This window comes from Cetorhinus maximus, chromosome 1 (genome assembly GCF_964194155.1).
Source record: "Cetorhinus maximus chromosome 1, sCetMax3.hap1.1, whole genome shotgun sequence".
NCBI classification, from domain to species: domain Eukaryota; kingdom Metazoa; phylum Chordata; class Chondrichthyes; order Lamniformes; family Cetorhinidae; genus Cetorhinus; species Cetorhinus maximus.
In genome coordinates this window covers 34,473,031-34,499,920 of record NC_135879.1, presented here as the reverse complement: position 1 = coordinate 34,499,920, position 26,890 = coordinate 34,473,031, and the positions used below count along the sequence as shown (strand labels likewise).

Sequence of the window (26,890 nt, the reverse complement as noted above, 5' to 3'; positions counted from 1 at the left end):
TGGCCTTATTGCTTCAGATGCAGGCAGCCTGCCAGCTTCCTGTTGTCTGCTGGTTTGCATGATTAGTGCATGCAGTCAGTGCTAAATGCACCATTGAATGGCTGCACGTGTCAACGGTGGGCCTAGGTTCATGAGAGGCTAGCACAACTTAAAGTCAACCTGCACTCTTTTAAGGGAGCTGCATTCTGGTTGGAGCAGATGCTGGAACCCTTTATGGAATAGAGCCAGAGCAGGAAGAAGAATCATTCATGGCACCAGGGGGTGAAAGTATATTCCTAGGTCCTCTGATGCTGCACTAGATGCCATAGTGGAGGTGGTGGAGAAGAGGAGAGATGTGATCTATCCACAGGAGGCCAGGAGGACCTCCAGACAAACTCTGCAAAGGCAGTTGGAGAGATAGCCACGGCCATCAATGCCAAGTGTCCAGCTCTGAGGACCTGGATACAGTGTCACAAAAGGTTCAATGACCTCTCATAAATGGCCAAGGTCAGTGACTGTATCTTCAAGTGCCATATTCCATCACTTGCACCACTTACCTCAGATGCTGCTCAATGTACCACAACCCATCACTCAATCAACAATTACAATCAATCACAACTCACACCTAACATTCATTCCTTCACCTTACCCTCACACATTTAGCACTGCAGCAAGCATCACACCCACACTTCACAGCTTGCACACAAGGCCAGCTATTTAGCCATAACAGCCACACCACACAAACGCATTGCACCACACTCACTGACACACTTCTTGAAGGACAAGTTGGCGAATAACCAGAGGCAGCAGGAGCTAACCAGGGGCATCAGGCACAGTTGCAAGTCTCCAAATGGAAGAGAGGGTGGTCAATTTGATTGGAACAGTTAGCTTTGAAGCTGTGGCAAGAGGCGAGCGCAAAACCATTGAAGATAAAGGTTTATTCATAGTTGATCCTCCTTCTCACATCCCACTTCCCATCATCCCATAATGTCTTCTAATTTACAAGCTGCAGATGGTGTAAGCATGCACCTCTGGCTTTCATGCCCATCTCTCATCACAACAGTACTCTTGTGCCTTTTACCTTTGAGATACCTGAGAACTGCAACCCTGGCCATGCAGTGGTGGAGGAGAAAGAAGACAGTGATGATGAAGAAACACAGTCACTCATTCGTACACTCAGAGCCACCAGCTCAGATCCTGACACTGTGCATACTTTCATGGATAGTTTAGTGGTATCTGCATGTGGACATTGGGTAGGAATGGCCAGGAGCCAGGGCAGGGGATAAGGGTGGTGTTGGTGCCAGCTTGCTGGAGGGCGCGATTGCACACAAATTCTGCTGCAGCGGACTCAGTTGTGGACTTCGATGGACAGCATGCAGAAGAAGGTTAAAGGTATACATAATGAAATGTTTGGGGCACTGACAGGCCTGGTAGAAAGCCTGGATGCAAGACCAAGGAACATAGAGGAGTCGACACCAATTTGTCAGGCGGTTTTGCACAGAATTTGGAACCTGCCCTTTCCAGCTTGGGTGTGATAGCCAATTCCATGATGCAGCTTCTGCTTGCCAATACCTTAGCTTCCATTGCAGCAGAAGTAATCCAATGTCTGTAGTGTTGCAGTGGAAGCTCAGACTGAAGTCACGCAAACTAAGCCTGCCACCAGGCAAATTCAGACTGCTGCCATTATGGCTGCAAATACCACTGTCCAAAGGGATTTTCATGATGTCACAGCAATCCAGTAATCTGTCCTCCAACAAATTATTAGGGTTGTTGAGGTGCTGCCCCTTGCGCACCCCCTCCCCCCACTCCTCACAGCCCCATGGGATTGGTAGTTATTCTATGGATCATGAGCTTGCTGTCCTCTCTCAGGATGACAGCATTCATGCTCCCACCGGCACCACTCCTGTGTTGCCCGTCAGCCAGCCGGCTCAGACTGCAGCCGAGGTGGAGCCATCTTAAGCTAGAACTTGTAGAACCAAAGCTCCTGTAAAGCCACCTGAAGCCTCCCCCATTGAAAGACAGCAGCCATGCTGCAGTCACTGGGATAACATTGTATAAGGACAGGCAAAGGCACAGAGAGGACAGGCAATAAGGGAATTCACAAGGGTGATTAGTTGACTTTTGTGTGGAATATTGGATGGTTTGACTTATAAATTTGGTTTGGAATCTTCATTTTGTGGTTGGTTTTATTTATGCAATTGCCAAGCAGATTTTGTGATGATCAGTAACAGAGGAAAGATAAGGGGCAGAATTTTCTGCCTACCGGGCAGGCCAGCCAGACCCAATCTCAAGCGAGCGGGGAGCCGATCCCCGCCGGAGAAGCGGGCCCCGCCGCCATTTTAAGTGGGCGGGCCAATTATGCGCTTCCTGTGCGGGCGGGGGGATTCCCCAAATGTGAGAGGGCGCTCTTTCGCGCATGCGCTTGATAGAGCGCACATCTCCCTGAGGCTAAGTGCTGCCTCAGGGAGATCGCTGACAGTTGTATAAACATTAAAAATAGAAGAAAAAAATATCCTTAACATGTCCCCCTCATGTGACAATGTCACATGAGATGGGACATGTTAATAAATTTCACTAAACTTTATTCAACGTTTTAAATCCCTACATGAAACCTCATCCCGCCGGTGGATGAGGTTTCATGTTTTTTCTATTCCCCGCTGGGGCTCCTGGCCGACCCGCCAACCTTAAGTTTGGACGGGCAGGTCCTTTAATTGTTTTAATGATTCTGTCAATGGCCTCAATTGGCCATTGACAGGTCGGCGGGCCCACAGCTGATTTTGCTGTGACCCCGCCTTCCTGAAAATTTAAATGGGGCGCGGTGACATCGAGGGTTCCCCCCGACATCATCCCGCGTCATTTTGCACGTCAGCGAGTGGGTCCCGCCCCCTGCTCGCTGACGGCAAAATTCAGCCCAAGGTGTGGGACTTATGGTGAATGGAGAACTGGGACTGTGTTTACAGGCATCCCAGTTAGATGAGATGATTACAGGCAGCCAGTCCTGAAAGAAACTGTCTTGGTTGCATTCTCCATTCCTCTTCCTCCTTCTGCTCCCCGTTTTAAGCTAGTCACTGTAGCACTGGGGGCAAGGCCAGTCTATCCCACCACCAGAAGTCGGGAGTGCGCCCTTTCACGCATGCGCGCAAAAGAGTTTAAACAGTTTAATAAACTGTTGAAAGTTTTTTTATGACATGCCCCCTCAATAGAAACTGTCACATGAGCTGGGACATGTGCATTAATTTTAATAAAAAATTTTCTGAAAATTTTAAATCATTCATGAAACCTCATCCCGCCCGTGGATGTGGTTCCATGAAAAATGCGAAGGCCGCCTGGGCTGTCCGCCTGCCCGCCAACCTTAAGGTTTGACGGGCAGCTCAGCTGATTGCCTTAATTGCTTTTTAACAGGCTTTAATAGGCCTTTGACAGTTCCGAGTTGGCTGCGCGCCTGCCGAACTGAAATTCTAAACGGCGCGTGGTGACGTCATGATGCATGCCCGACGTCACCCCGTGTTATTTTACACCTTGGCGAGCGGGCCCCAACCCAGCTCTCTAAGCCGAAGATTCTGCCCTCAGTGACCTCCCTTATGCAACAGTGAACTGGGAGATGGTGCAAATTTCAACTGCTCCAGCCAGAAGACAAAATTTCATGGCCACAGTCACCTTCCAACCATCCTTGCACTGCTCTGAGGTTGCATTTCTGACTGCAGCAGGTGGCAGATTTCACTGAAGACATCCTTAGCGAAGCACAGATATCCGACACTCAGGTAGGAGTACGCTGGGTGGATATTGCCCCCTTCTAAGAGCCCTTCTCCTCATTCTCCTCCTCCCTCTTCTAGTAAATTGTGCAGCTCTGCTTGCACTCTGCTCATTCTCTCAGTCATGCTGTATTCGAAGGAGAATGTCTACACCCATGTCTGGGAGTAAGTGGTTTATGCAGACTCTGTAAAGTCAGGGTAAAGTCGTTCAGCACATGCCAAACCACTCCCTGTGGACTTTAGCAACTTTAAAGAACTCTGGAAACCAGAAAACACTTCCACAATCGCAGCAACAGTCAGTAGAAATCAATCAGTAACTAACCTAAAAGGTGATCTCTTTCCATAGCAGTGCTGGGGTGTCCTTCCTGCTGCTGATAGTATGTTCAGCTTTGCATGTTTAAGTGATGGCATTAGCTGGAGCACTGAGCTCCAAATCCGCAGCACTGCTGTCCCGTGTCTGTCCTTCAAACCTCAGGTGGGCACTCCCTGCACACATGCCAATGCTCTCACCAAAATGACATCTGGGACAGCTCACCGCCAAAGTCTGTGCACGTTGCCATTTTAGTGCCAAATTGCCACTTATAGCACTGAGAAACCAGGCTCTTCAGTTGAAACGTTACTGTCTGTACTCCAGCAAAGAATGAACCAACTATTGGGACTCAAGGGAAGGAGTACCATGAAGAATGAACTGGGCCCAGATCCAAACAATGAGTGCTGCTACCAGCATCTTCTCTCCACCCCCCCATAGTCACAGTTCACCGAACTTCCAGGGCCAAGAAGGTAACAGGAAACAGTGCACTATAGTAAACATATTTGCCCAGTAAATATTCTTCACACTACCCCTCACCTTACTTCCAGCTGAACACTTAGGAAATCAGTGGAAAACTCATCCAATAGCTATTTCATTGCCAGCACCTGTGGCTAATCCTATTAAGAATGCTTTCTGAAACCTAGGTTGCATTCTATTTGATTGGATCCAGAGTACCATCAAACTCTTTATTTTTCTTAAAGGGAAATGGACCACAACCAGAAAGAAATAATGCTACCTCGATTCCTTCCTGCTGCTATACATTAGTCGTGGGGAATAGCTGAATATTAGCAAGCAACTGAGTTCATTTTGCTGCCAAAAGGGAACCGTAATAGCAAGACTCATTTGGCAGTGGGTTCAAATCTTAATCAGCTCAAGGTCTCCTTTATGAGCTGTATCCACATCTGTCTGACAGCTGGCACAGCTCAGTAATTGTTTCATGAGCAAAGCGCAGCATTCTTATTGCTGAAGAGTCACAGTGAAGTAGCTCCTCTTGCATCTGGAGGTAGGGAAGTGTAGGTAATGGCAGGAGCCAGAGTTTGTGAAGCCTGCCACCTTCTGGTCATCCTCCTGAACCTCCTTCCTCTCCCACCTCAAAGCAGGGGAGGTCCAATAATGATTTCATTGGTTCTTGAGGTCCACCCCACGAGGTTAGAGTGAAACAAAAACTTTAAAATACAGAAAAAAGTTTCTTGTGTATACTTTCAACACATTTAAGGAACCTTCAAAAAGTTAAGGCAGCATTTTTTTAAAATTAAGAAAGCTTATAAAGAAATCAAAGCAAGTTGCAAAACACTCTTTATAAGCCTGAAAAATAATATAACTATTGATGTGGTAAACTTGAAGAAGTTTCATTTGGGCTACTCCAGATCCCTTATTGCCTTGCTGCAAGCAAGCTCAGTTTGGTTTGCCCACAATGAATTTCCAAATGGACAATAAAGATTGAATTGAATTAAACTGAATTACCTCGTCACGTGAACCACTCTTTTCTGCTGCTCGTCAGTAAGATCTGGATTTTCACCAAGTCGAGATGACTCGGGAGTCCTCTAAAAATGGTGGGCAGGTCCCGATTCTGGTAGACCCCATTCCCGGGCTGTCTAATTTTTGGGAATGCCTTTAAAGGGTGTGGGCTGGTTCCTGTCAAAAGCCCCTATTCAGCACTCCCACCCTTGCTGGCTTCATTGCGGAAATAGGAATGTCCCACTCCTTCACAATTTTTATGGAGTCAGACCAGGTTTTTAAGGAGCCATTGGTCACGGCCCCTCAAAGGAGTCCTAACCCCTAGTCTGCATGAGGGGACCTTTTAAAAGGTAAGTACAAAAGATCCTCTCACGTTCCCCCATGCCAAGCTAAGCCCTTCCATCCACCCTATGGCCCATCGTGCCCCCCCCATGCCAAGCTATTCCCTTCCACCCACCCCCCAAGGCCCCTCCTGCCCCTATGCCATACTATGGCACTTCCATGCCCATTGGCCCACTATGCACTTTATAGAACTAATGAACCTTATAGTGGCTGTAAGATGTATAAAAAAAGCTTTAAAAAAAAGTAATTCATCCATAATTTTATACTATGTTGAAAAAAAGTCATCTCACTACAAGTCAATATAAGTGTCCATCATCCAGACACTTTAAAATATCAATAACAAACTCCACACACCCTTGAAACCACTTAACTTGTGTAAACAAGCATTGTGAAATTGACAGCAGAGATCACAGAGCCCGTGCAGTCAAACAAATTTTCACTAGGGCGCAGGCGTTTTAGTATTCTAATTTTTGTCTGGGCTTTCAGCCAAGCATACATAATGAAGCTTGGCTGAGAGTCCAGACAAGCATTGGTCTCACAAAACAGCTGCGCCCTAGAAAAACATTGTTTGATTGACAGCTCATCTTAACTTCAGAATTTCAGAATTGAATAACATAAAATAAAGACTTTGAGGGTAACTTTGATGTTATATGGTGAAATAAAATGGGTGACAATGAATCGGTAGCCTGTTTTACATCTCTCCCATATTTGGAAATAAAAATCAGGAGGGGTGTCAAACATCTGATTTGCTACCACTCATTTTACATTTTTGTGCAAAAAAAAGTTTGCTCATTTCTTCCAGCACTAAATATCTACTGTCAGCATAGCCTGTCCAAGGAGACAGATAGTGTTGGTATATTTGATATGCACTTGCAGCTGCTAACATGTTTACAAACAATTCTGCCCCTCTTTGTTTAATATTTTCAAGCACACTTTTTTTTCCCTTTGGGAATAGTAGGGAAGTGTTAGCAGGATTATCAGGCTAATTATCAATCACGTCATTAATGCTCCTTCCTTCAGTAAGCCCTGGAATGCGACTTGAACCTGGTGCTTCTGACTTAGGCAAAGGCACTACCTACTGAACCACAAGACCTCTAATTCTGTACCTGCAGCCTTGGCATTCTCCTGGCACATTATGAGGACACATTACAATATTGAAATCAGGTGCACACAACATCTAAGGTGTAGTGTACTCGTCAGAGCATCACAACGTATTGCTTGTCAGCCTCCATTTGCACATATCTCATTAATTACTGTTTAGGAAGCATGAAAAATGAACATTTGGTGAATGTGTTGGTGTGTTTACTCCCAGGAACAAGAAATGTGGGTGAAAGTCTGTTTTGTTAGTGCTGCGATTGTGGAAGTGTTTTCTGGTTTCGAGAGTTCTTTAAAGTTGCTAAAGTCCACAGGAAGTGGTTTGGCATGTGCTGAACGACTTTGCCCTGACTTTACAGAGTCTGCATAAACCACTTACCCCCAGGCATGGGTGTAGACATTCTCCTTCGAATACAACATGACTGAGAGAATGAGCAGAGTGCATGCAGAGCTGCACAATTTACTAGAAGAGGGAGGAGGAGAATGAGGAGAAGGGCTCTTAGAAGGGGGCAATATCCACCCAGAGTATTCCTACCTGAGTGTCGGATATCTGTGCTTCACTAAGGATGTCTTCAGTGAAATCTGCCACCTGCTGCAGTCAGAAATGCAACCTCAGAGCAGGGTGAGGATGGTTGGAAGGTGACTGTGGCCATGAAATTTTGTCTCCTGGCTGCAGCAGGTGAAATTTGCACCATCGCCCAGTTCACTGTTGCATAAGGGAGATCACTGAGGCTCCGTATTCCAAGACAGCTGAATACATTTCATTATTTCTTGCTATAGAGAAGCAGGCGGAATGAGCATACAATGTTGCAATGATTGCAGGCTTCTCCATGGTACAGGGTGCCAGTGAGGGAATTGAATATAAAAGTAGGGAGCTTATGCTTCAGTTGCACAGGACACTGGTGAGACATCTGGAGCACTGTGTACAATATTGACCTCCTTATTTAAGGAAGGGTGTAAATGCATTAGAAGCAGTTCAGAGAAGGTTTACTAGGCTAATACCAGGAATGGGCGGCTTGTCTTATGAGGAAAGGTTGGACTGCCTAGGCTTGTATCCACTGGAGCTTAGAAGAGCAAGAGGCAACTTGGTTGAAACCTCTAAGATCCTGAGGGGTCCTGACAGGCTGGATGTGGAGAGCATGCTTCCTCTTGTGGGAGAATCTAGAACTAGGGGTCTTTGCTTAAAAATAAGGGAATGCCCATTTAAGACCGAGATGAGGAGAATTCTTTTCTCTCAGAGGGTATTGTGCCTTTGGAACTCCCTTCCTCAAAAGACAGTGGAAACAGAGGCCGGGATTTTCCGGCCCCGTTGCGGGTGGGACCCACCGTGCGCGAGGTGGCGCCCCAGCCAGAAGTCCATTGACTTGCTACGGGACCGGAAGATCACGGCAGCGGGCGGGTGCGGAAAATCCCGTCCAAATCCTTTGAATATTTTTAACGCAGAGGTAGATAGATGCTTGATGAACAGGGCATGGGGAGGGGGTGTGTGTGGTGAAAGGTTATTGGGTAGGTGGGAGGTTGCAATGAGATCAACCATGATCTTTTTTTTAATGGAGGAGCAGGTTAGAGGGGCTGAGTGGCCTACTCCTGCCCTAATTTGTACATTTGTATGTTGATAATCTCAGTGGAGCAATGAATAGCATCAGGCAGCCAAGAAGAAAGTGAAATAAAAGCAAAATAGTGCAGTTGCTAGAAATCTGAAACAAAAACAGAAAATGCTGGAAAAACTCAGCAGGTCTAGAATCATCTGTGGAGAGAGAAACAGAGTTAATGTTTCAAGTCCGTATGGCCTTTCTTCAGAAGGAAGTGAAAATGGCTCCAAAATTGGAGGGAAGAAACAGTCATGGAAATGGAGAAGACAGTAACGGCAGGATTTTTCAGTCGGCATGCGGGGGAGGGCCCGACATGCAGACGCGTAAGATGACATGCGATGACGTCGGCCGTGTGTCCCAACGTCATCATGCAGTCCCACAATATTTCGTTCGGCGGGCGCGTGCTGCAGTCAGCTGTGCGCCTGTCGATATGTAAACGGTCTATTAAGGCCATTAAGGGAGTAATTGATGTCATTGTTAACACTGCCCGTCCAACCTTAAGATTGGCGGGCGGGTGAAAAGGCCAAGCGGCCTTCGCGTTTTTTAGGAAATCTCATCCACGAGTAGGATGAGGCTTCCTCAAGCTTTTATTCAATAAATAAAAATTTTATCCTAAATATAAAAACATGTCCCATCTCATGTGACACAATCACATGAGGGGACATGTTCGAATAAATCTTTGAACTATTTATTTAGTTATTTCAATATGGATTCAGTCTCCCTGAGGCAGCTCCGTGTCTCAGGAGATTGAAGCACTCTTCCGTGTACAGGCGCGATAGAGCGCTGGTCCCGACCGTCCCTCCACCCCCTGCCCGCACAGGTAGTGCTGAGCGCTACAGCTCGCATACTACGCTGAGCGGGCCTTAATTGACCCGCCCGCGTAAAATGATGGCGTGGAGCTGATTGCGGGCGGCGATCGGCTCCGTGACCGCCCACTCCCGCTGAGCCCGCCCGCTGCCTGAAAAAGTTCAGGCCTAAGTTGCCAAAGTCAGTGTTCATGCCTGAGGGTTGCAGGTTGCCAAAGCATATTTGCTTTGAGGGAACCCTTTTTTTTTTAGTGAGTGGTACCTTCTGTTGTCTTTCTCCAATTAAAATGTGCTTTGATCATTCTTGTCGACATACAAATTGCTGTTATAAATAAATGAAATTCTTCATTCACTAAAACTTTAAAATATTAATAGTTTCCATAGCTGCTATTGTATATTAATGGCATATTTCCAACAGCTGTTTTTATTTTATTTTAAAATACAACATTTTTGTGTCTTATTGCATGAGCTTAGATGGTATAAATTACCAGATACTTAATTTTTTTTTTAAATGGCTCTTTTCTCTTTGGGGCTATCATGTAACCACTGGAGTAGGCCTCTGGGAGGTGATTCAGGGCTGAATACGATATTAATGTTAGTTGCAGCATTAACTGTTACATGTAAATGTTTTGAATCTATGGTAATTACAGACATAAGTAAATCTCCCTAAATATGGCTAATGGCTGCATTTCAACCTGTACCCCTCATGGTTTCTTTGGCACATTGAGGAAGTAGTGATTGGTTGATATGCAAATTGTGTTTGTGGTCATAACATCACTTGACTTCTGTTTGAATATTTAATCTAGGATCCCACCTATTTCCGGTAGGAATGGTGGCTGTCTAAATTGAGCTGTGGGTAATGAAATAAAATCAGTCCCATGATCTCAGGCCAGTTGGGGTCATGGTCACTGTCATATTTTTAAGCACTTTTCGGTGGTACAGGTTTCAATTTTTTTTAAAAATTCATTCATGGGATGTGGGCTTCACTGGCTGGGCCAGCATTTATTGCCCATCCCTAGCTGCCCTTGAGCAGGTGGTGGTGAGCTGCCTTCTTGAATTGCTGCAGTTAATGTATTGTGGGTACACCCACATTGCTGCTCAGAAGGGAGTTCCAGGATTTTGTCCCAGCGACGGTGAATGAACAGCAATATATTTCCAAGTCAGGATGGTGAGTGACTTCCAGGTGGTGGCGTTCCCATCTATCTGCTGCCCTTGTCCTTCTAGATGGTAGTGGTCATGGGTTTGGCATCTGACAATACTAGCAGCAAAAGAAGGAAACAGGCCCCAGCATTAAGATGAGAACTAAATAACTCATAAGTTTGAATATTTATAGTGGAATAGTTCCCTGCCACACTCACTAGTTTACCCATCAGTGAAACACCTGTCCCTAGCATGGACGCTTGATATATATTAGGTATTTTTTTAGTACAGAAAATATGTCGGTCAGCTACTGTAAAGCTCAGGGTCACCAGCACAGGAAATCTAAGACTGGTAATGTTCTTTAGCAAGCATCAAAAAAAGTATTTAAGTAGTTTTGTATAAACTTGACTGGAAAGTATTTATGACAGATTATTTTTTGATTGTTTTCCAGGTTTTGATGGCTGTATCTCTTATGTAAGTTACAATGGAGAAACACTGCCTTTTACTGGACAACACAGGGATGTTACAATATTGAAAAGTGATCCTTCTGTTAAGATAGGATGCAGAGGTCCTAATGTGTGTTCAAGCGACCCATGTTCAGGTGGATTAATGTGTGTGAACAACTGGTATGCATACGATTGTGTCCCACCTGGAGAATGTGCTTCCAGCCCTTGTCAGAATGGAGGGAGCTGTGAGCCTCTTCCAAAATCTGGATTTACCTGCACATGTCCTGAACGCTACACTGGTAAAACATGTGAGACTGTAGTGGTGTGTGTCGGTGTTCAGTGTCCCCAAGGAACTATTTGCAAAGCTGGAGTGGATAAAGGATATACCTGCAGTCCAAAGCCACAAGCGGAGGAGCTTTCTTTGCCACTCTGGGCTGTCCCTGCAATAGTTGGCAGTTGTGCCACATTCCTTGCTTTAATTGTTCTCGGTCTGATCGTGTGTAACCAGTGCAGAGGCAGAAAGGCAAAAGTACAAAATGACGGGAAGACAAAGAAGAAGAAAGAGAAAAAGAAAAAAGGCAGCGAGAATGAAGGATTTGATGATCCAGATAACCTTCCTCCATATGATGAGGAACTGTCCGTGAGAAAGCAACCTGAAGGAGTTCCAAAACCTGATATAATTGAAAGGGAAAATCCCTACTTGATCTTCGATGAGACAGACATCCCACATACAACAGATACATTGCCAAGTGGCCAACCATGTATAGGGCCTGAAACAGAACTTGAGCATTATGACATAGAAAATGCCAGCAGTATTGCTCCTTCAGATGCAGACATTATACAGCACTATAAACATTTCCGAAGTCACACACCTAAATTTTCCATTCAAAGACACAGTCCTTTGGGTTTTGCCCGACAGTCTCCTCTCCCACTAGGAGCCAGCAGTTTAAGCTATCAGCCTTCCTATAGCCAAGGATTGAGGACAACCTCACTGAGTCACAGCAATTGCCAGAATCCTAACCCACTCTCTCGGCAGAGTCCTGCCCCATTCTCAAAGCCAGGAACTTTCTACCGAAATAGTCCAGCAAGAGATTTACACCTTGCAAGGAGGGAAGGAAGCCCTATTGATATACATTCAGATATTTGCCAGCCTGGCATCTTTAATTATGCTTCACGACTTGGAAGGAGAAGCAAAAGCCCCCAGACCATGACAGGTCATAGTCACGGCTCAAGGCCAGGCAGCCGCCTAAAACAGCCAATTGAGCAGATTCCTCTGGAGACCACACCTCCAGTTGGATTGTCCATAGAGGAAGTTGAAAGACTCAATACCCCTCGCCCAAGAAACCCAAGTATCTGTAGTGCAGATCATGGACGATCATCCTCAGATGATGACTGTAGAAGACCTCTTTCCAGAATGAGAAACCCAGCTGATGGTACGCCTGCCCCTGAATCATCTTCAGACAGTGACTCACATGAGTCCTTCACCTGCTCTGAGTTTGAGTATGACAGGGACAAACCTGCAGTGTACACTTCACGAATGCCAAAATTGTCTCAAGTCAATGAATCTGATGCAGATGATGAAGACAATTATGGTGGCAAACTGAAGCCACGGAGATATCATGGTCGTAGGGCTGAAGGAAACTCTGCAGCCCTACAGGCAAGTCATGAAGACTATAAGACACAACCCAAACTTGGACCACATGGAGCTGTGACAGGAGCATTTAACTGGGACAGTCTATTAAATTGGGGTCCTGGGTTTGGGAATTATGTGGATGTTTTCAAAGATCTCGCATCACTTCCAGAAAATGCAACATCAGAGGCAAAAGAGGAAGCATTAAACAATGTTGCACAAAGTGCAGCTACTTCTAATGATGCAGAAGCAGAAGAATATGTATAGATATAATTTATATAGACTGTTAACTTTAATACAGTAATAGCTGCAATTCACTGTCAGTGAAAAGCTGTGTAATGGAACCCACTCAAAATCACGCCCTGCTCTCATCAACATTGCCAGATGCTGTAGCCCGTAATCTTCTGCTGATGAAGAATTTGGTTCTTAAATGAACATTGTCTTTCAGGGTTTCATTGCGTTTTACAGCACAAGAAGAACTATTGCATAAAAGCACATAAAGATCACAGTGATGTTTGTGTTCTGCAGTTGCGGAATATTTTTCCTGACTTTTCTTTTTCAGAACTGAAAACATATGTGTTTGATCTATTTGAGCACAGTGTGTTTATTATTCAGCCACTGGCACTACAACAGCACACAAGTTGGCCAGCAATTTAAACAATTGTGCCAATGTTGGGAGAGTGCTTCAGAACTGCCCTGGTGTAGATTTTCCTCTCCCTCCCCCTCACCCTCCACGATAAGTTAGTCTGTTTTATCAATGGGTGCAATTTATTCTGCCATAAGTAAATGTATGAGCACCCAATAGAAGTATGTGAATTGTTCAGTCTAGGAGAAAGATTCATTTTGTAATGTTATCATTAGAAAGTATTGTTCTCACTTGCTTGAAAAGCAGTGCTACCCTTCACTGTTTGATATGGGGCCAATATGAGGGAAAACTTTAAAAAATATCTGGCCTAGTTTGGCATAGAGCTAACCTTCAAAATTCTGATGCAAACTTTCAATTGTTTTCTATGTCCTGTTTCCAGGATTCTTACTTTTATACCATTTTAGTAACTTTAAAAAAGACAACTCTGTTTGTTACTGATGATATTTTCTTACAAAGTTTTTAAAAATGGTTCATGTTTCTTACTTTCAGGGAAGGTAAGATTGAGTACTTTCTGCATTTGTTACTTATGTAACATCAGTATTTTTTTCATTTTTGATATAAGTGTAACATACTGTATCCTTTGTACACATAAATGCCAAATATAGAAATAAACTATTTATTTACAAAAAAAACTGTTTGTTATTCTTCCATGGTCTTAAAATGATGTCTTGATTTTTAAATGCTCTTCTTATATAATATTTGCCTGAGCGCTAAGTGAAATCTGGAGACTGCGATTTATCATATTGTCCTTTCATGCTGAGCTTCGGTCCTGCAAAAATTGAAACTGTACTGTTTGTAGCTAAAGGGGGACATTGGGGAGAGGGTGGGTGGATGAGTTGGTACAAGTTAACACGGATGAGGCATAGGGAGTGGTTGAGGGAGTTGGGGGTGTGGGGGGGGGGGGGTGGGTGGTGAGAAGTTACTTACCTAGCCCCCTTCCGGCCTTGTGTCATTCTCATGCTAACCTGCTGTTATTCGGTGCAGAGCATTAAAGTTGGGGCTACAGTGACAAGAGCAATTCTTACCCCATTAAAATAAAAGAACATGACCACATCGTGATCTGATGATTCATGGACTTCAGTGCTTCAAGCAGAAGGTCCACTACCACCAGAGCCCCTGGAGTGTGTGCTCAATTTAAATAACAGCAGCAAACTCTTGTGGGTTTAAATAATTTATTCACACCTTCACCCTGATAGTCGAAATGCTAGGTCACTCAAGCATGTACACACATAGGGCAGAATCATCCAGATTTGTAAAAACCGGTGGTAGTGGGCAGGAAGAAGGACGTTTTACCCCGCAGGTTGCAATGGCGGGTTTTTGCACTGTATCATCCTATTCCCGGCATGTTGTCACGAAACTATCATATTTTTCACAAAATTACTGTAGGCTTATGGGTGTGATTGTGGATGGTTTCTGTCTGTGTGACTGATTTAATTGAATTAAAGTCAGATGGACTGCAAGGTTGAAATTATAAAAAGGATTAGGTGATAAAAGGGTATTGGAAATGTTAATGAGTGAGCTGGACTATAAGAATCAGTAGATAAGGCGTGAAAGAAATTTGCATTATAAGTGGGGAGTTGTTTGATTTTCAAAGGGTTGGTGTAATGTTTACAGCTAACAAGATAAATAGGGCAAGGTTATTATGTTTATTTCACCCAGAAGTGCTGACCATAACAATGACATGAAAGATTTTAATATTATGGGAAAAGTAAATTTCCAAAGACATGTAGAACAATGGAATTTTACACATTAAAGAGAGACAAACATACAGAAAGAAGGATGGGAGGTTATGCGGGGGTGGTCGTGTAAAATCTTGAAAGGTACACCATGTGACACAGACTTGGGAGAAGCTGTAACCATTCTGAAGGAGTGCTGCTCTAGTAACTAAAGTGTTAAAAGCCTTTAGCTTTCCACTGTCGAGTGAGTGCTGTGGTAACCTTGTTGGATTGCTTATTTAAATTTAAAATCTATTTTGGACTGTTGTCTTAATGGGGGTCTGTAAGTTGGGAGTCAAGTTAGTTAGGAAATTTGGGACTTGTTATAATATTAAGTAACTGTAATCTTATGTATGTGTTTGAATTCCTTTTGTTAATAATTTATTTCTTAAAATCACACAAGGTGTTAGTGGACTCTCTCCTCATAATACTTACAATTTGCAAAAATGTTGTGATAGCGTGGCCAAGTTTCCCTTGTGGATTTGCTGTGCCTGGCACATAGCACCTGCCACATCACAACAAAATTAGGGGCACATCTGGGATTTTTAAAAATTCCTTGATTGGCTTGAAGTTGGTGAATCTTAAGGTTACAAGTATGAGAAGAACATTGAACTCAGGAGTTGGTGTGAGGAATTTTAAAGAGGTGAGACTGCAAATATGGCTTTATCCATTGTTAAGACTTCTCTGGGAGTAGAAGATATAACTCTCATTGGTTTACAAAAAAGTAACTAAGGTTAAGTTAACAGAATTGGCAGATAAGTTGCAACTGTAGAGGCACAGAAAGCAGACATAATTGAAGTAATAGCGCAGCATTCAAAATTGGAAGGATAACTGAAGCTAGTGAGTCAGTTGAATTAGCTAAGATTCAGTTGCAATAGAAAAGCTTGAGTTGGAGGTAAAAGAGAAGGAACAGGAAAAAGAGAGAGCATTTCAAAAGGAAATGGAAATGAGAAAACTTGATCTTCAGAGGCAGAAATTAGCAATTGAGGAAAGAGGAAAGGAAAGGGCAACAGAATATCAGCTTAGAAATCTGGAGATTAAAAAAAGAGACTTCAGATGCTGAGGAAGGTTCTGATGTGGAAACAATCACTTTCAATTTAAAACCCAGTGGGGAGATGTTTACGTTTGTATAGGCTTTTCCGAAGTTTGAGGAAAGGGATGTAGAGGCATTCTTTATCTCTTTGAGAAGATAGCTAAGCAGATGAAATAGCTACAAGAAATCTGGACATTGCTTTTATGGTCTAGATTGGTAGGTAAAGCTCATGAGGTGTATGCATCGCTGTCAGAAGATATATCGATGGATTATGAGGCAATAAAAAAGGGTATTTTGAGTGCATTTGAGTTAGTTCCTAAGGTGTACAGGCAGAAATTTAGGAATATAAGAAAACAGCCTGGTCAGTCTTATATTGAGTTTGAGAGAGTCAAATAAAGTAATTTTGACTGGTGGATATGTGCATTAAAGGTAGAAATAATATATGCAGCTCTTAGAGAAGTAATTCTTTTGGAAGAATTTAAAGATTCAATTCCTTCAGTACTTAGAACTCATGTGGAGGAACAGAGGGTTAAAACGGCTAGGCAAGCAGCAGAGATAGCTGACGATTATGAGTTCATAGAGACAAACCCTTTTTTATCATCCTTTTATATAAGACAAAGATAGAAAGTGGGAAGGTGGAAGGAAAGTAGTTAGGCAAGGAAGAGGAGTAGTTGGAAATTTCCTGGAAGTTTCTCTATACACCAAAAACGATGATGCTGAAGGCAGAAGTGATGCTCAAAAACTGAGGTGTTTTCATTGTAATAAGGTGGGGCACACGAAGTCAATGGGCAGAATTTTTCCCACGTCGGACTGGTCCGGCGGGGGCGGTCAGGAAGCTAGCCGCCGCCCGCAAGTGGGTTGTGACCGCAATTTCATGCTTGTGGGCCAATTAAAGCTCGCCCAGCGTGAAATTCATGCTACAGCGCTCAGTGCTGCCTATGGGGGGGGGTGGTGGATGGGTGGGGTTGAAGGGTAAGCATGCAATTTCCCCAGGCACATGCAGGAAAAACTCCCTGTGGCACAGAACTGCATCAGGGAGATGAAGAGTTTTGAAAATGAACAATAAAGAATTGTAAAATGTTAAAAAAAAACATGTCCCCTCAGGTGACTGTCACATGAGCAGGGACATGTTCTTAATGAAATGTTATAATTTTTATTTTATCTTTAATTGCTGTTGGAAACCTCTCCCTGCCCATGGATGACATTTCCTAAAAATTGGAAAGGCTGCTTGGCCTTTTCGCCTGTAAGGTTGGACGGGCAGCAAAAAATTACATTTAATTGGGACTTTAATGGCTTTAATGGGCCTGTTGATTGTCAGCGGGCGCGCTGCCGACACCCGCACGCACCCACTGACCGAAATATTGCGTAAGTGCGCGATTATGTTGGGCAAGCATTCCGATGTCATCGTGCATCATTTGACACTCGTTTGTGTCGGACGCGCGCTCGCCTGACGAGGTAAAAATTCTGTCCAATGTGTTGGAGGCTACGGGGAGAATCGATTGCAATAATTGGAACGCGGAAAAGTTCTGGAAATAAGAGTACTGTGGGCTCCGAGGTCCAGAATCGTGTACAGGAAAAGCAGGAAGAATCGGTGATAAGTAAAGAAGTGGGAATGTGTTCACAATTTACCCAAGGGGCTGCTGAAGGGCAGATTAGAGAAATATTTAAAGATGTTGTATGTGAAGGGAAAGCCTTTCCATGTGTACAGGGTGGAGCAGGCAACGATGTTCAAATTTTAAGGGATACAGGGGCTAGTCAATCCTTAGTGTTATGGGATAGTGATATTTGTTGTCCAGAGGGAGTTTAAAAGGCAGGGAAAAGATGTTGAGATTCAATTAGCTGAATCTGTTTTTGAAAGATTGAACAGGGCTTGTGAGTTAGCTAAAGAACATTTAAAGATATCACAACGTGATAAAGGCCAAGGCAAATAAGAGAGCCAGAGCTCGTAATTTTGTTGCTGGGGGAAAGTGTTAGTTTTGTTACCAGTATTTGGCGAACCATTGAAGGCAAGGTTTAGTGGACCTTACGGGATTGAAAATAAACTGAGTGAAATAAATTATTTAATAAGTACTCCAGATAGAAGAAAGAAGCAAAGAGTGTGTCATGTAAATATGCTTAAAAGGTACTTTGACAGGGATGATAACCAAAAGGAGGTATTAGTGGTGGTAGATAAGGAGAAAGAGGTAGAAACGAAAGATTCTGAAATTGACTTCTCTAATCAAATTGGTCAATGAGGAGGTACTTAAGAATTTAAATGTAATATTGAGTTACCTTCCAGATAAGTGCGAAAGTGATTTGGAGAAGTTATTTTCGCCACACAGAGCTATTTGTGGGAATAAACTGGGAGAGAAAAAATTTAGCTACACATGATGCAGATGTGGGTTATTCAGTTTGAATCCAATAAATTATCGCAAGTTTAGAAAGAAACAATTCATGCTTGTTATGACATGGCAGATGATGTGTGCCAGGCAGACCAAATCCACAAGGGAAGCTTGGTTATGCTATCACAACGATTTTGCAATTTGTATTTATTATGAGATGTGTGCACTGAATTCAGAAGTAATTGGTCCGTCAAGACCTTGAAAGATTTTTAAAAATTCAATTAAAATATTTATTAACAAAATAGAAAAGATTTCAAGCACATACATAAGACTACAATTACTTACTGCTATGATAACTCCTAAAATTCCTAATTAACCTGACTGCCAGTTACACTCCTTTAAGGCAATGGTCCAAAATAGATTTTAGATTTAAAACAAACTCAGCAAGTTAACACAAAACCTTGTACAGTGGAATTCCAAATGGCTTTTCCCCAACTTCAGTTTTGTTATATAGCAGACTTATGCACAAATGCTGGAGGCTTCATTAAGGCTATTTCACACACTCCTGTTAGATCTTACATGGCCCTGTGACACGTAGCCTTTCATTCTCCTTTATATATGTTTCTTTCTTTTTAATATGTAGATTCTATTGTTCCATATGTCTTTGAAACTGTACCTTTCTCATAATATAAAAACTTTCATGTTGCCAACATATATTGCCAGTAACCTTTGGGAAAAATAAACATATTCTTTAGCCTTGCTTATCTGGCTAGTTGTAAACAGACTAAGACCCCTTTGAAATCCAAATCTCTTCATTTACCAAAAAATGCAAATTCCCTTCACACCTTACATCCATGTTTACTCATTAGCATGTCAAGCACCTAATTTCTTTTAATGATTTCAAACTTGCAGTCCACTTGACTCTGAATATAATTAAATCACACACACACAGACTCAACTATACTTGTGCCCATAAACCTACTTCACAATAAACCAAAAACAAATTATGACAATTATTATATTTTCATCACATGCTTCAAAATGTCATAATTGAGTCTAGTTGCAGTAACTGGAGTTTGCCTATTGTGATGGTACCAAAACCGAATGGGACACAAAGAGCGTGTGTGGATTATCGAAAAGTAAATGCAATGACAAAAGCGGATTCATAATGTATTCCATGATTGGAAGATTGCATTGAGAAAGTGGAACAATTGAAGTTTGTCGCAAAAGAGGATATTGGCAAGTACCATTATCAGAGAAAGCAAAATAGATATCAGCTTTTGTGATGCCAGATGGACTATATAAATTTAAAGTTATGCTATTTGCTATGAAGAATGTACTAGCAACATTTCAAAGACTGACAAACTAAGTAATTGCAGGACTGAGCAATTGTGCTGTTTATATTGATGACTTGATAGTTTTCAGTCAAACATGGGAGGAGCATTTGCAACATCTGAAAGAACTGTTTGATCGACTTCAAGAAGCTAATTTGGTGGTGAACTTGGCTAAGAGTGAATATGCAAAAGCGCATGTTACATATCTAGGCCATAACGTTGGACATGGTAAGGTGGCACCGAGAGATGTGAAAGTAAAAGCCATTGTGAATTTCCCAGTGCCTACAACAAAACGAGAAAACTTGTGGATATGAGTCGGTTTTACCAGAGGTTTGTACCGAATTTTAACAGTGTGGTTGCTCCATTGACTGAACTATTAAAGAAGAACAAGAAATTTCAATGGACACAGGAGTGTCAGAATGCATTTGACAGTTTGAAAACTCTATTGGCTACGACACCAGTTTGGGCAGTACCTAATTATGCCAAACACTTTAAGTTGGTGATTGATTCAAGTGATGTTGGTGCTACATTATGACAAGAAGATGAAACTAGAATTGAGAAACTGGTGGGATATTTTACATGGAAGCTGAATGTACATCAGAGAAGATATTCAACATTGAAAAGGAGATTCCTGGTCTGGTGTTAGCATTTATGTTGCGAGCAATACATCAGAAACAATTGTTTATATAGACCACAATACTTTAAAATTTCTGGACAGATTTCGGGACCGAAATGCAAGACTGCTCAGATTGTGTTTATTACTGCACCCGTTTAATTTATGGACTATACACGTGGCTTGACAAGAAAATCTAATTGCAGACGCATTGTTGAGCGTTTAAAGCTCAAAGGAAATTGGACATTTAAAAGCTGGACTCTGGACTGAAATGACCTCTGTTAATACAAAGGATTTGGATATATTGTTCTGTTAATGTATGCACCTGATAATGTTATAGTGTGTGGATAAGAGTAAGTAGTGTAAGATGGGTTGAGAAAATGAAGCCATCCTTCAAAATTATGACAGTTCATTTTTCCGTAAGGATGGAAGTGTCACGAAACTATCATATTTTTCACACTATTACTGTAGGCTTATGGGTGAGTGTGGATATCCCTGTCTGTGTGACTGATTTAATTGATTTAGAATAATGAATACCGGTCCAAACCTTAATAAAGACATTGCAAGTGGCTTTGAGCACCCCCACCAGCGACTGCGCCATGGCTAACTTTCTCAAGGGGATTGTGCAACTTTCCCAGTCAGCTAATTACTCTGCTGTCCACTAAAACACACATTAATTTGCAGTCTGTGCCCAAGGAGTGAAAGATTCTGGAGCACTTGGTGGCATTTTCATGCTTTTGCATTGCTTGGGTAGGCAGGAAGTCTTCAGAGGCCCAACTCCAAGCATGCCAATTGAGCTGCAGCTGAATGGTCTCAGCTGCGGAAGAATGCTCACTTTTGACAAGCTTTTCCAAGTCCATGGCCATTTTCCTCAACCCCCCTACACCCATCCCCCAGGCACACACTTGACTCACCCTTCACTCTGTCTGTGATGCCTTGACCCCACCCCCCAGTGAAAGCCAGCCGGGGAAAAATTACTTGCCTGTGCCCCGCGCAAAATGCACGGTGCCTCTTCTTCGATGTCCTATGGGCGATGCTCGTGAGCGCTGCTCAACATTGTGTCCTCTCACCTCAGAATTGCCCTCGAAGTTCAGGTCACCAGGTGTGTGCCTTTTAAAGGCAGTCATGAAGCACGCCATCCTGAAATCACGCGCAATGTGGGTGATAAATTTGACATGGGGGAATGATTCCGACTAACAGGGCTTATAGTTAGATGCAAATGTATTAAAATGTCATTCCTGGATTGTGGCAGCAGGAAACATGGGCCGCTATTGACGAGTGAAGCAAACGATGTGAAACTAGTTTTATGATGGTGTAAAGCTGGTTTTTGGCATTCTCACCATATTGTCCTTCCCCCACCACTCACCTGCCATGATGCCTGACTCCAACGGGGCTGGAAAATTCCAGCCATAGGAAAGATACAGTTTTAAAGAATAGTGCACTTTTACAAGTTCTAAACAAGACAATGGTTCATCATTCATGTGTTTGGCTTGTCATAGGAAAAACAATCATTGCAGGCCCAGCAACCATCATACTTTCACTCAAAAGGGTAGTTTAGATGGTCTCAATAATTGTAATCATATATCAAGATTATTGCAGTCTTCCCACAAAGAGATGGATGTTTTGCAGGTTGCAAAATTAATCACTTGTAGTTTCTTCTTACTAGGAGATCAAGTTCCTTTACAGGTGGGCTTGGAATAGGAATCAGGCTGGAAGACATTTTAGATGTAACAGTCTCCAGATTTAAGAAGGTGCGGGTCTACTGCCTTTTCTGCTGCTGATGTTCTGTAGCTTTTGGTCAGTGTAATCTGATTGAATTTCTCTCTGGATCTTGAGGAACATACAATTCAATATCTGATGACAATTTCAATCACATGATCGACTTCTATTGTCCACCCAGAAGGACCTGGGATTGTGAAACCAACTACACAATGGGATAATGGGTGAGTTCTTCACAATTACTCAGGATGAGTTGGTTTCTGCCTAGCCCTCATTGTTAAGGTTCAAACTCAGAGGCACGAGGCTGGATTTTAATGGAGGCAGAAAGACTCCATTGGAGGGTGAAAGTGGCAGCCGGTTCCCAATTCCAGGATCCTCAACCCCATTTGCAGGTTAATGATTTTCAGGAGTGCCTTTTTAGGGTGCAGGCTGGCTTGTGTGCACCCTGCACTCCCAACTTGGAGGTGTCAGCTGTGGCTCAGTTCATAGCACCCTCGCCTTTGAATCAGAGGGTTGTGGGTTCATGTCCCACTCCCGGAAACCAAGAACTGTGATTGTACTCGAAAAAGTTGCAATCTGTGACTGTTGATAACTCGAAAGAGTTGCACTCCCAACTTGACCGACTGCATCGCAGAGATCGAAATGTTCTAGTCCTCCGCAATAATCATAGAGTTGGCAAGCTTTTCAAAGAATTGTGATCCAGCCTCGTGCCTCTGAGTTTGAACCTTAACAATGAGGCCTGGGCAGAAACCAATTCATCCTGAGTAATTCATCCATTATCCCATTGTGGAGGACTAGAACCTCAAAGGTGATGTGAACCATAGTCTGCCTGAGGGAACATTTTGAAAAGTAAGCAAGTAGGGCTCAGGTGTTTCAGTACACTCATAGCTTTCTGAGCTCTCAACCAAGAATACATAATGAGGCTTGGCTGAGAGCCCAGAAAACCATTAGAGCTCCAGAGAAAACATTGCTTGATTGACAGCTCCGACTCTCTGATCTCTTCTGCCAATTGTACAATGTTTATTTACACATTATAAAGAGGTTTCAAGTATTTGCAGTTTCCACGATTGATATTTTAAAGGGCCTGGACCATTGGTGCTTTTATTGGTTTGTGGTAAAATAATTTTTTTTCAAGTGGAAAGTTATCAATAATTGACTGCTTTTTAAAAAGCTGTTTTTACACATCATATTGTCATTACAGGGTTATTGGCTCTGTACAGTGTATGGTGGGTGAATGGGCATAGAAAAGCTAGGGGGCCTTACAGTTTTCATTATAACTGGGACAAAGTCTTGTAGCACTGAGACGGACTTTTAAACCCAGCCCACCTTAGCACCCAGCAGACCCTGTGGCTGCCTCTGAACTTTTTCCTGGGTTGGCTGACCCAACTTCAGCCCACACTCGCCACGGCAGAATAAAAATCCCCTCTATCTTGGCACTTTCGCCCAAGGTGGGCTGGCCAAGCCAGGAAATTTCTTGACTCCTGCTACCCATCCTGTAGATGAAAACCCAGCCCATGGAGTCTAGACTTGTGTTTTTGGTAAGTTCACAACAATAGCATTTGTGAATTCCACAGATGGCATTCAACTTGGCATGCCCATTCAAGGAGCAGCACTCCATCCATAGGCATTCAAGTAGGAACTTTCTGGATATTTGTGGTAGTGTGGGCAGAAATTGCAGAAGTCACCTGAGCCTTGGCAGCCATCTTAACAGTCTTGTTAGTGTCCAATTTTTATAAATGAACGACAGTTCCAGAAAAATATACACTGAGTGCAGTCCACATTTAAAATTATGAATAGGATATATTTTCACTGTGCATGACAGAAGGAAGAAATCTTTTCAAATCCACTTACAAAGTGGCTGAACCGAAGACAGAAAATTTCTTACCCCAATGAAAATTCTGGCAGCAGATAGTGCAAAAAGCCAATATATCTGATAAAGGTTTGAGTTGATTTTCTAATCTGTCAAAATCAATAACAGAATACAGAAAAGAAAGTACTGCTGATTCAACCAGTTACAAGGTATATAAGAGTAAAATTGGAATAGGAAGGTCCTTTTTCAAAACAGAGAGATTATTAGTACTACAATGCTTCAATACTCTAAAAGGGTTTTTTTTAATAGAGTATAATAATATAACATCGATTACCTGAGACTAGGATTAATGTTTCATGTCAAATCTCAGATAATGCATGCATAGTGGTGACATTAGGCAGGGATGTGGCTTTTGGTTGACAGTGACAACAACAATTTATATTTATATAGCACCTTTAAGTAATAAAACATGACACCAAACCACATAAGGAGATAGTAGGTCAGAGGACCAAAAGCTTGGTTAAAGAGTTAAGTTTTAAGGAATGCCTTAAAGGAGGAAGGCAACATGGAAAAGTGCGGAGATGTATTCCAGAGCGTGGCCAGTAATAGTGGAGCAATTAAAATCAGGGATGCTCAAGAATTGGAGGAGCTCAGATATCTCGGAGGGTTGTGGGGCTGGGGGAAGTTACTGAGACAGTGAGGGGCCAGCCCTTGGACGGATTTGAAAACAAGGATGAGGATTATAAAACCAAGACTTTTCTTGACTGAGTGCCAATAACACTCAGTGAGCACAGGGGCGATAGGTGATCAGGACTTGGTGCAAGTTCAGACACAGGCAGTGGAGTTTTGGATGACCTTAAGCTCATGGAGGGTAGTATGTGGGGGACCAGCCAGGAGTATGTTAGTGAAGTTAAGTCTAGAGGTAATGTAGAGTGATAGGTTACTGCTGGGACTTATTCTGCAATTGCTGCTGATGCCAACCATGCTGTATTCTGGCTGAATTTACTGGTAGTAAATACGCAATAATGTTAAAACAAATGCATGAATGGAAATAGAAAAGGTTGTTCTTCTTAATTCTATGTACCTCCATGTACCATATCCAACCTGATTTGCTTCTGGTGAAATTACGCACTAAGAATGCAAATATTATGGCTTTCCAAATAGATGGTGTCTTTGTATTCTGAATCTTATAAAACGCCAAGACCTGCTCTACTACACTAGTTTATTTTACCCCTTTAATGGCTCTTTGCTCCTCACATTGAGTCTCTCACTATCAAAGCAGACAAGAGCATTAACGTACAAGGGGTTGAGCCACAAATGGGAAGCTTAAACTCAGTAGAGAGTGTGTTCCCCAGATGGGCTGTGGTTGTAAAGTACACCCTTTGGCACTGACCCATATGATACTTTGTCTGCATTAAATCAAACATAAGTGCTCCCTTAGTTAGATCAGTATGTCAGCACCTACTTATGTCATACATTTTAAAAGCTGCACAAAATGCAATATTGCATTCACAATTGTTGATATTCACAGTAGCTATGCAAAATGCTTGTTTTCTGAGAATAATACCTCAATTTGACAAATTTGCAACACGTACATGATTCAAAATGAGAGAATTAAGTTCAGTTTATCTAAGGAATCCAGCCAATCCCAATCTGATGTTATTAAACACAAATTAGCACAGTTGGAACTCTACATAGGTCAGGCAATTTTCATGGAATTTCTGATAGTTCATCTAATTCCTAAACAGACCAAGCATTGGAGTCCACTCAGAAAGGACCCTTATGTAGTATGCCAATTGAGGACTGGACAGTTGTACTTCAGGTCCACACCATATAAGAGGCAGTACAAGTGGAGGTCAACAATTCATCAATGTAAGTGTGACAAGTCAGGATGGTATGCCACCACTCCCATTGGGTAAGATTATTCAGCTTTAGAAAATTAACTAAACAGATTTTCATAAGTGAATTGTCCCTCTGATTGAGGATTATATATAGATGACTGCCCTATGGCTGGAAGAAGTGGATTTGATTGGGAGAGCTCTGCTTTCTGGTCGTTTCCATTGACTTTGACACCTCCTGTTGTCTTTGTACCCCTTGCCCCCAATTATTGACATGACCACTTTGTTGTATCCCTCATGACCCACATTCACCAAGCACTTACATCCCCACTTCTGCATCTACCTCAGAAGAAAACATTTTCCCAAGCCACTTACAACTGCAGTCTCAAACTCTAGTAACCTTTGACATACCATCTGTCACGATACCTCTGGAACTGTTGATTTGTTCAACCACTCCCTCATCTCTACCTTCAATGCAGTCTTCATTATTGCCCATCTCTGTTGTTCCCACCTCTGTTGCTCTATATTTACTCACTCAAGTTCAAAAAATATAGACTTGCATGCACCTGATGCTCAACTGGGCTTAGCCATTCTTCATCAGATAAGGGTCAATCAACCACATTAAGTTTTATTGAGCCTTACTCTCCTCTGCCAAAACTGTCCAGGGCTCTGAATCATCCTGGAGATCTGAAGTAGGAATTGCTTTTTAAAAGTCTCTCTCCTCTGCTCTTTCCTCATCTCTGACACAAAGTGTGAGCTGCTCATGGACTATTCTTTCAGCCCCCCTTCCTTAGAAGTCAATTCCGCCTCCGCCCCCCCACACCCAACCTCTATTTCTATCCAATCTGCCCCAACTCACATTTTGTTTCCCATGCCCTCCAAAAGTACCTCTCACGTATTAGCCCTGTCTTGTGCTCCCTCAATCCCATTTCTACTAAACTCCTGACCAACCAACTTGCCTTCCTTCCCCACATGCCAGCTGACATTATAAAATGATGTACCTTTCTAAAACACTGGTTCCCAGCCTCACCTGGGGTATTGTGTCCAATTCTGGGCACTGAAGTTTAGGAAGGACATGAAGGCATTGGAGAGGGTGCAGAAAAGATTTACAAGAATGGCTTCAGCGTGGGAGATTTAAGTTATGTGGACAGATTGGCAAAACGTGGGCTGTTTTTCTTAGAGAAGAGAAGGTTGAGAGGAGGTTTGATAAAGGTATTCAAAATCTTGAGGGATCTGGGCAGAGTAGATATGGAGAAACTGTTCCCATTGGGTTAAGGGTCGGGAACTGAAGAACACTGGTTTAAAGTGATT

General features: G+C 42.7%; 1 protein-coding gene across 1 annotated transcript in view; it reads left to right on the top strand.

Moving 5' to 3' along the window:
- Positions 1 to 13,822, top strand: part of fat4 (FAT atypical cadherin 4) — a 397,379-nt gene extending 383,557 nt beyond the window's left edge. Inside the window, exon 18 of the mRNA XM_078539696.1 lies at positions 10,926 to 13,822. Within this exon, the coding sequence (XP_078395822.1) occupies positions 10,926 to 12,817 (1,892 nt within the window). The 3' untranslated portion in view covers positions 12,818 to 13,822. The remainder of the gene's footprint in view (positions 1 to 10,925) is intronic.
- The last annotated feature ends 13,068 nt before the right edge of the window (positions 13,823 to 26,890 follow it).